This window comes from Kogia breviceps, chromosome 6, assembly GCF_026419965.1.
Source record: "Kogia breviceps isolate mKogBre1 chromosome 6, mKogBre1 haplotype 1, whole genome shotgun sequence".
Classification (NCBI taxonomy): domain Eukaryota; kingdom Metazoa; phylum Chordata; class Mammalia; order Artiodactyla; family Physeteridae; genus Kogia; species Kogia breviceps.
Genome location: NC_081315.1, coordinates 143,597,839 through 143,607,758, shown reverse-complemented (window position 1 = coordinate 143,607,758; position 9,920 = coordinate 143,597,839). Strand labels below are relative to the sequence as shown.

The following is a 9,920-nucleotide window of genomic DNA, read 5'->3' as shown; positions in this document are numbered from 1 at the left end:
GCACGCACGCACAGACGCACGCACGCGCACGCTCCCCCCGGGCCTCGGCACCAGCACCCCAGCCCTGGACGGTCCCACGCACCCACCTCCTCGTCGTGCTGGCCCCACTCAAACATGGCCTCCGACGGAGGGACTGGTTGGGTCACTGCCGCTGGCCCTCACCTCCCTGTTGGATCCTGTGGTCGTCAGCTTCGGGGCCTCCCGGCGGCCCAGGGACTTTGTCTCGTGCACTCACCGCCCCAGCGCAGGGCCGGGCCCCGGCTTGGAGGGGCGTGAGATCTGGCGGGAAGTTTCTGAGGACGTCGATACTGAACTCCACATAGGATGATCCGGAGAAGGAGGGCCGTATCTGCATTTGCGTGAGTCTAAGTGTGTCTGTGTGCGTGTGCGTGTGCGTGTGCACGGGGGTGGTGAGCTGCCCACGTCCGGCCTTCTCGCGTCTGCTCCTGACTCCTCTGTCTCCTCAGAGACAAGCGGGCGGCATTTCAGGGACAAGGGGCCTCCGTCCGGCTGGGCTGCACCCGCCAGGCTCTCAACCCCTGGCCTCTGCGTCTCACCTGGCGAACGGGCTGTGCTCCGGGGCCCCTCAGCCGGCCATCAGGGGAGAAGTGAGGTGACACAGGTACGAGGATGTGGTGACATCGCTGCTTCGGGGGTGGCACGTCCCAATCCCGTGATGGAGACGGTCGGTGTCCCGGCACCTGCCCCCCAAAGTGCGAGAATTCCTCCGGGCCCCTCCCGGTGTCCCTGACACCGAAATTCAAGGGCCCTGGGTGAGCGTTTAGGGACATGTTGACAAATAGCTTCATAATAAGGCAAACGCCGATCGTATTCATTTAATCTTTGTTAAAAGCATCACAAATGATTTATTGTTTTTTAAAAAGGAAAAATAAGAAAGAATCGCTCGCATCTCTGTGATGTGCATATACGAAGTATGGGCTCAGCCCAGCGGAATGAAACGCCAGCTGCCCAAGCCCAGCCCGTCACTGCCGGGTGCCTGCGCGTACCTGTGCACCAAATGCACAGAACCTCAAATGCAGAACCCGGCAGATCCACAGACCTATGTGTTCATTGACACGATTATGGGCAAGGGAAAGTATCAGGTTACAGGTGCCGACTTACTCCCAGGTTCTTGGGCCCACACACCCAAACTGCTCTTAATGGAAATAATGACATAAAATACATGAGAAACACAGGGAGTGAAAGCGAAAACCCAGCAGAGAGAATGAAGCTGGGGGTCACGGGAGGGCAAAGTGGTCGCCACCCGCAGGCACTGCTGAGCCGGGGGCTGTGTCCTTGCTGACCTTGACCTTGGACCTGGACAGTGCTGGCACACGTCTGACCCCGGTTCTGACACTCACAGGACGGGCCGGGCGCGGGAGGACAGCGAGACACAGCGTTCCGAAGCCGTCGTTGGCGGCCTCGGGCGCGCTGCAGGGAGGCAAAAGTCCCGGAGAATCCAGCCTCCCCGCCCCCAGCGCCCCAGCCCTTCCCCGAGAAGGGTCTTGAGGACGGCTTGCAGGGCGAGCTCTGCGGGGCCGGGCCAGGAGCTCCAGGCAGTGGGCCGGCAGCGCGGGGACAGGAACGCCTCCGTCGCCTGCCCCCTGACCTGCAGTGGCCCCTTCTGAGCTGGTTTCGGGTGGTCCGAGTCCCCGTTTGTGACACAAGGCGCTGGACTCCGGGGGTCCCCCACTCCCCAAGGATTCAGGGCCTCCCACGTGTCCTGGGCGTGTGGATGCGTCCCTGGCCTCCCTCCCGCAGGCCGCGTTTCTTTTCTGGGCAAGTGGGCTAAATGCCCCCCCGGCTTCATTCCGGACTTCCCACGGCCGGCGAGCTCCTAGCCCGGGCTCTGGGGTCCCCACCTCTGCGGGGAAGGCCCCGGCCACCTGAGAGCCCAGCCTGGGGTGTGGGGAGGGGCAGGAGGGAGAGGATGGGGCAGGGACACTGATTTCCAGTTTCAAGGCAAAAGGTGAAAATCGGCCCCCGTGTATCCCTAGTGTCCCTGATTCTAGGCATGTGTGAGAGAGTGCAGTCGCCCTGCACAGGGAGCAGGGAGCTGGCCCCTGGGCACCTCTGCTGCCGTCTTGCTGTGTGGCCTTGGGAAAATCACTCCCTCTCTGGGCCGCAGTCGCTGCATCTTCAAAACGAGAAGCACACTACTTGGCGGCCCCTCGGGCTCTGCCATTCGAAACCCCTCCTGGTTCCCGGTTCCTACGTGCGCCCCTCAAGCCATGAGGAGGCACAGTACAGTCTGGGCATCTAGAGGCCGTTGCCGCCGCGGCCGCTAAGACGGGATCCCGCAGGCGGGAACCCCGTGCGAGGGCGCCGCCTGCTGGCTTCCTTCGGAAGTGCAGGCGCTGGATCCCTAGGCCCCCGTGAGGGGCTGGGGCGAGTTGCGGGGGGGAAGCCAGCGAGAGCCTTTGCCTTGTGCGCCCCAGGAGAGAATGCTGCCAGGAGGGGCAGAGGAGCATCCCTGGGCATTCTGGAAAAGGGGTTCCCGAGAATGGGGCTACTGCCTGGCAATAAAAGTAGGAAGTTGAACACCCCCTCCCTCCCCCCAAAACGCAAACAGCCACCTAGAGAGGTATTTACATGATCTGCAGTTAAAAAGAGGAGGGACAGCAGGAGGTGCGGAAGGCGGTATTGGGAGGGCCTACCACTGGCTTTCTGGATTCTGGAGGGGGCGGTGGACACCCCTGCAGGGGGACGGCCCTGCGGTGGGAGATGCCTTCCTGGAGGTTATGAGGAAGGAAGCTGGGCTCCGCTGGCCCCCGCGGCACAGGTGATGGGGCGGGTCTGCGGTGCTGAGAGCCCGGCCTCTCCCAGCCTCGGGGGAACCAGCCTCGGCCGCGAGAAGTCAGGCCCGGCTGCGGTGAGCAGCCGTGGGCAGCCAGGGCGGCCGCGTGAGGTCCAGAGAAGTGCCCAGAGCGTGGGGGGGGGGGGGCGGTGCAGCCGGCGGCACGTGGGCCCGGTGTCCGGGGGGCGCGGGAGCTGGCGGGTCTCCCGGGCGGCCGTGGGCTGGGCGGGCTTGAGCTGGACAGAGGCGCGTGTGTCGCCTTGCGTGGACACAGCTGGAGGAGGAGGCTTTGCCGAGGTCTCTGAGGGGACGCCGGTCCCAGCCCCGTGCCGGCGGCACGTGCGGTCGGGCGCCGGCCGCGGGGGATGAAGCGGCGGACAGGAGGGGCTCCGGGCGCGGTCTCCGGCAGCATCAGCCCACCAGGTAGCTGTGCATCTCCCGGGAGTTGACGCTCAGCACCACGCCGGAGTGATTCCCTGGGGGCACAGGGACGCGGGGCGTGAGCCTCGCCCGGCCGAGGGGCAGGGAGAGGACGGAGGGCCGTGCCCGGACGCGGGCGCGCAGGGCGGGGGGGCGTCCCTAGGTTTCCTGCGGGGGTGACGGAGGGGGGGTCTCCTGGTGCCGCGCAAGCAGTGGACCCAGGGGGCCTCCGGGGCTGAGGCCACGCCCGCCACCAGCCGCCACACTCACTGCCCTGCAGGGGCCGGCCCGGCGGCGGCGACAGGGAAGGTAGGAGGGGCTCGGTGCCCCCCCCTCCCCCCACCCCCCCCCCCCGGGCAGGGGCACCGCAGGGCGGCGAGGCAAGGCCCCGGGAGGCAGCAGGAGGGAGGAGGGCAGGGATCTGCCGGGGTCCTGGGCGGGGCTGCGTTCTGAGCGGGGAGGGGGGGCCGGGGGCGTGGCCGGTGGAAGAAGCCGGCCCGGAGCCCCCCAGCCCCCAGCTCCCGGGCACGCGGGGAGGAAGCAGCCCAGAGCTTCCAGCGGGGTCGCCGGGGGGACCTCATCAAGGCGTGTCGCCTCCCGGCCTCGGTTTTGTCATCCGTAACTTGGGGACGATACTATGGCCTCCCCTAAAGGATGGTGGGGGGGTCCAGAAGGAACTGCCCCCGAGGATCTGGGCAGGGCCTGGCACACACCAAGTGCTCCATTGGAAGATTCCCTTATTATTACGCCATCATTGCTCTTCAGGGCTTGACGGTAAAGAGCTGCGGAGGCAGGAGGGCCGCTCTCTCATCCCCCTGGGACGCCCAGCCCTCTGTCCGAGCTTGGGAAGCCCGGGGCCACCGGGAGCCTCTGCCACCGCCTTTCACGTGGGGTGCGACACCGCCTGATGAAGATGCGGGTGACCACCCGGGAGGCCGCGCGGGGCCCCGACGCTCTCCAGCCACTGCTGGCCTGGGCTGAGGGGTCTTGGGGTGCACGGGGGCGCCGGCCCCGAGCCTGGGCTGCAGCGTGGCCAGCCTGGGCTCCATGCGCCTCCTCTCCGCCAAGTGACTCGACAGACTGAGGGGCTGCCGTGAGCGTCAGCTGTCCCATCTGTCAGATGGACACACGGCCAGGGCCTGCCTCCCAGGCTGGCTGCGAGACCGTGTCGGGGAGCACGGGCCTGGTGGGGAGCAAGCGCCCGGGAAATGGGAGCTCTTGTCACTGTGCCGGGAGGCTGCGGACCACGGGCTCTGAGAGGAACCCGGCTGGGCCGGCGGCCGTGGGAGACTTGGGGCTGCGAGGCCGGGGAGCTGGAGGAGGGGAGCGGTCAGCCCCCGACCACCCCAGGGAGCAAAGAGGGACGCGGGCTCTGGGGTCCGGCCGGCCCGCGTCTGGGTCCCGGGTCGGCCACTTGCCCGCCGTGCTGCCCGGTGGGCCACGCCACCTCTCCGAGCCTCGCCTCCAATCAGTTCAAAGGTGAGGACGGCGATTCCACCCCCCGCAGCTCCGAGGACGCAGTGGATGCGCGTGGGAGGGGATAAAGGGGCCGTGACGACACCACCCGCGACGGTGACACGTCTCTGGTGTGTCCTCCTGGCTGCTTGTCTGGGGGCCTCACAGCAACCCCGGGGTGTGGGGCGGTCGCCGTGCGGGGGGTGCAGAGAGCGGCTGTTAAGGGTGGGGAGAGCCAGCGGCGGGGGGGGGTCAGGTGGCGAGGGGAGGGGACGGGGTTTTTCGGGGCGGGCGTTACCTAGAGTCTGCGAGTGGAGCTCGTCATCTATAAACTCCCCGCCCTGGATGGCCCTCTGCACGTCCTGGCTGTGGCTCACGGGGCTCGTCATTTCCTGCTCTTTCTCGTTGTGCATCTGGGCGTACACGGTCCTGCCGGGGCGCTTCCTGCGGGACGGAGGTGGGGACTCAGACTTCTGCCCAGGATGCCTGTCCCCAGAAGCCCCCAGTGGAGCCCTGGGCCAGCCCTCTGTGTGGCGCTGACATCGCTCCTGGGTCTGCCTCCCGCCCTGCCTCTGCTCCAAGCCGCCTCCTCCAGGAAGCCCTCCCTCCCGTGAGCTCCGGCGGCCCTGGGTTTCCCTCTGCCTCCCGCCCACGGGGTGCTCGCGGTCCATCCGTCTCCCCTCAGGCATGTTGCAGGGAGAGGCTGTTTAATTTTCTTTCAGGTCCCCGTCACCTTGCACTTCAGGGCTCTGGCTGGGTTGGCATGCGTTCCCACAGGGCACGTGATGTTGACCGGCTCTGAGAGGTGCTTGCTGAGCCCTGCCCGGGGTTCTGGGGCTGGCTGCACCATCCCCTCTGCCTCAGCTGGGACTGGGCTCGGGGCCCCTGGACCAGGCTCCTTCATGTTCAACACCCCACTTAGTTGGAGCAAAACCCCCAAAGAGCCCATGGTCCCAATTTACAGAAAAGGGAACTAGACTCGGCGGGAGAGTGGGCTTCCTCGGAGCCACTCACTGACACTGGCAGTTCTCTGGAAATACTGAGATGGCAGGATGCACATTCAGGGCCCAGGGCGTGTTCGGCCATGTGGCTGGACCCAGTGGACTGTAGCACTTGATGGCTGTGAGCCTCTGAGACTTAGGGGCTGTTTGTTACGCAGCTGGGCCCAGCCCACGCTGACTGCTGTGTCAGCCAGGAGAGCCCAGCTCCCTGGGCTCCACAGAGCTTAAAGCCTCTGGACAACTGGGGCATTTCTCTCTGCTGCTGCAAGGTCCTCCCCTTCCTCCTCTCTCCCCCTCCTCTGGGGACAAGGTAGTAGGTTCCTTCTGGGCCATTTACACTGGTGTGATAAATCTGGTGCAATTTGTGGAAACTGCAATCTGGCCTTCAGGGGCAATTGAAGAAGGCAATTGAAAGAAGCCGGAATTCTGCCCCTTTCACTCCCGACCTGCCAGGCCTGCCTTCTGCGCACCCCCAGGCAATCCTGCCGCCCTGCAATTCTCAAGTGCCCCGAGAGAAGCCCAAATGGGTGCACCCGGACTGTGGTCCAAGGGGAAAGAGAAAGGGGTGGGGGCAGGTCCCGACTCCAGCCATTGCCTCCAACTCCGCTCTGACTTGGGAGGCGGTGTCTAAATCGTTTTCTCCTTCAGCCTCTCAGGACTCACACCCCATGGCCTGCCTCAGCCAGGCCTGAGCCGGGCGGTTTTCACAAGGTCCCAATTAAACACGGCGTTACGGCAACAAGGGAGACGGGCACAGGAGAAGGTCTGCAGGAGCTGGGGGCCTGCGTCTGTGCCTGCCCTCCCCCCCTCCCCTCCCCGGCTTCCCCTCCCTGCCCCCGGCCCCTCGTCCCCGCCTCCTCCCCCTCTTCTTCTCCCCTTGTCCTATCCTCCTCCTGCTCAGTCTCCTTTTACAGATGAGGAAACTGAGGCTCCGGGAGGGGAAGAGGGTGGCCAGGACCACAGAGCTGGTCAGCAGCAGGGCAGGATGGCGGCCCGGTCTTCGAGGCTGACTCAGCCCTGCTGCCATCTGGGCTGCCCTGCAGGTTGGGGGGCTGTCACCCAGTGTGAACGGCGCTGGAGGACGGAGACCCAGCAGTGTCCAGGGCTCGGAGGAGGAAGGACCCTCGGGCTCAGGGGAGCAGGGAGGGGAGGGTCAGCTCCGTCTCTGGACCGTTCCCAAGGGCGACCCCAACCAGGGAGACCCCAAGGACACTGCAGCCAAACCAGCAAGATGGAGAGAAACAACGGGCTCAGATCTGGCAGCTGCGTTTTGCAGGAAATGAGTCTGGTGACACTTTCTGGTCGTTTTCCTCATCCCCAGGCCCAGAGTCGGAGCAAGTTCAGATTCACCAGGCCCTCGAGGGGGCCCACGAGTAATCCCAGCACCGGGGGTTATTAAACCCATTTCACAGATGAGCACTAGGGTCAGAGGGGGAGAGAGGCACCACAACCCCTCCCGACGACCGCACGGTGTGCTTGCCACCCACCCAACCTCGGCTCAAGCCCCCTCCCTCTCCGGCCCTGGGTGTCAGCCGCCCCCCGCTCCGGCCCTGGGCGTCCCGTGCAGCCGCTCCGTCTGGAGGCCGGAGGCCCCTCCCAGTGGAGCGCCTGGCACACGGCAGCTCTGGATCACGCTTGCGGAGGCAAGGGGTGGATGAGTGCTGGGGCAAGCATGGGGGGTGGGCACAGCCTGGGGTCAGAGCCCCACTCCCCACTCCTCAGCTGTGTGGCCCTGGGAAAATCACTTAACCTCTCTGAGCCTGGGTTTCCTCATCTGTAAAATGGGTGAGTGGAGCAGAGAGGAGGATGGGGGTAGAAGAGTCTCTTTGGGTTGTGAGCGGTCGGCTGTCTCCCTCTGGGGTCAAGGTGACTCAGAACCAGGCCGCGGGTCCAGACGAGCCCCCTCCCCACCGCACGACCCGTCACAGGCACAGCCACAACGCTCCAAGGCCCTGCTGGGAAGCTGCCCCCCTCCAGGCCCCGCCCTCACGCCCGGTTAGCCCAGGGAGGCCAGGTGACCTTGCCTTTTGAACTTGTAGAGGATGAAGGCTCCCACCGCGAACAGCCCGATGAGGAGGAGGACCGCCACCGCCCAGTAGCCGCCACCTCCTCCCAGGCTCGGAGAATCTGTGAGCAAAGCAGCCTGTGAGGGGTCAGCGTGGGCACCGGCCGGCCTCCTGGCACCCAGGACCCCCACTGAGTAAATCCCGGGCCTGGTCCTTCCTCCTGGAAAGCGGACAGAACTCCCCCGTCCGCATTGATGCTGGCGTGGACACGGCCGCAGAGCAGAACGCAGCTCTTCAGCTCCTGCCGAGATGCTTTTGCCCCCAAAGTGGGGCGGGCAGCCCGCGGTGGCGGGTTGGGACAGAGATCACCTGAGACTCTAAGGGACATAAGTTAAAGCAAGAGCTCCGTGCTGCGTCTGCGGACAGCACCGTGAGGGCCTTGGTGTGACTGGGTTTTAACCGGAGGCAACCGCCCGGCCAGGAGGAGCGAGCGTGCGGCCGAGGGGTCCCTCTGACCCCGGTGTCCACGGTAATGGGTGTCCTCTGAGGGCCCTGGACACACGCCCCCCCCCCCACAGAGGTGAGTTCAGGCCGGGCCTCTCACCTGTGTCCACGTCCCTCATGGCCACCAGCACCCGGACCCCGCCACGCAGGAGGAAGCTGATCTTCTGCGCGTTCAGCACCTGCTGGATGGCCGTAAGCCTCTGGAAGCAGAGCGGGGAGTGAGGGGGTCCTCGGGGACCCGGCAGAGGGCGCGGGAGAGCTGGGCGGGTGTCCACCCTCACCCTCCTGAGCCGTGGGGCTGGGGGAGGGCCTCCCGGCCTCTCTGGGCCTCAGCCGCCGCCTCTGCAAAATGGGGATACTAGCCACCAACGAGCTCTCACCAAGAACCTACAACGGGACACAAGGTGACCCCGATGTGGCCCTGCCCTCAGAGAGCTCTAGTTTTAGTCAGGACCATGGAGTGTGGTAAAGCTGGGGAAACCCGGGAGGCCCCCAACCCCGGAAGTAATCAGGGGAGGCTTCTTGGAGGTGGAAGACCAGGAAGAAGACAAGACAGGGACAGGAGAGGTGACCCAGGCAGGCGAGTGAGCCCACACCTGAGGCAGAGACATCCCAGGAGGTGATGTTGCTGGATCATGGTGGGGGGAGGGGGCCGCTGGCCTCTGGGGCGCCCGGCTGGTTTGACAGTTCGGGGGGGGGGGCGGTTTCCTGGCGTTCAGAAGGGAACCACTCAGCCACGTGGGTGTCACGTGTCACCCGCTGCACAGGTGGGTGCAGATGTGTTGGGGGAGGGGTCCCCCTCAGGGATGGGGTCCCCGTGGCTCTGCCCCCTGGGCCTCGGGGGGATATACCCTGGGGACCCTGCTGGCTGCTTCCCTGAGCAGCGTTCCAGTACCCGGGACTCCACGAGGCCTGTTCCCTGCCCACGGAACGAGGGTCCTGAGTCGGGAACTGCGTAAACGACAGGCCAACAGCCCCAAACCTGAAGGGTCCGGGAAGACACCCGGTTCTGCCCCGTGACCTCATGGCCCGGAGGGGTCGCTGCACCTTTCCCTTCTCAGGTCAACGTGAGGATTCGTAGGCGCAGCGGGCGCTCCGCACACAGCCAGGCAAGGCTGCTGTCCGTGGCCGTGGCCGCGGCGCGCGGCTCAGCCTCCTCGCTGACTTCGGGCACGTGGCAGCCTCTGAGCACACTCAGGACAACGGGGGTGGGGCCCCCCGTCTCTCACCTCCCTCCCTTGCAGCCCTCGCCCGGAAGCGCCTAGAGCGGGTGCAGCCCCTGAGCCCCGTGCTGGCACCTGGGACCCCCGCAGCCTTCCCCTGTGCCCTCAGCTCCTCGTCTGAGAAGTGGGTCGAGGCCTCTCAACCCACCACCGACCCACCTCCAGAGACACTGCCTCAGTGGGGGCTGGGAGCTTGCGGATGTGGACGCCCTTTGGGACGGGCTGTGGGTCAGGCTGGCACAGGCACGGGTCCAGCAGGAGGCCGCCCGCGAGTGGCTCGAGCTCGGTCTGGCAGCCGGAGCGGCGGTGGGGCTCCACGCCCGCGCTGTGCTTCCTGGCGGGGGCCTCACTGAGCCTCACTTCCCTCGTCTGTAAAATGGGACGCTACCACCCACCCACGGGGGTCTCGCTGGTCTTGCTGTATCCGTGCCTCCGCGCGGGTCACTTTTTCCAGACCGTCTGCGTGAGCATCTGTCTTCTCGATTAGCTCAGAGCTTGGCTGCAGTTCTGAGTA

General features: G+C 65.9%; 1 protein-coding gene across 1 annotated transcript in view; it reads right to left on the bottom strand.

Moving 5' to 3' along the window:
- Positions 1-835: 835 nt before the first annotated feature.
- The window catches only part of SORCS2 (sortilin related VPS10 domain containing receptor 2), a 472,302-nt gene continuing 463,217 nt past the window's right edge, over positions 836-9,920 (bottom strand). The window contains exons 24-27 of the mRNA XM_059067728.2: positions 8,284-8,383; positions 7,698-7,800; positions 4,971-5,116; positions 836-3,273 (exon numbers count right to left, since the gene is read on the bottom strand). Coding sequence (XP_058923711.1) covers positions 3,209-3,273; positions 4,971-5,116; positions 7,698-7,800; positions 8,284-8,383 — 414 coding nt within the window. The 3' untranslated portion in view covers positions 836-3,208. The remainder of the gene's footprint in view (positions 3,274-4,970; positions 5,117-7,697; positions 7,801-8,283; positions 8,384-9,920) is intronic.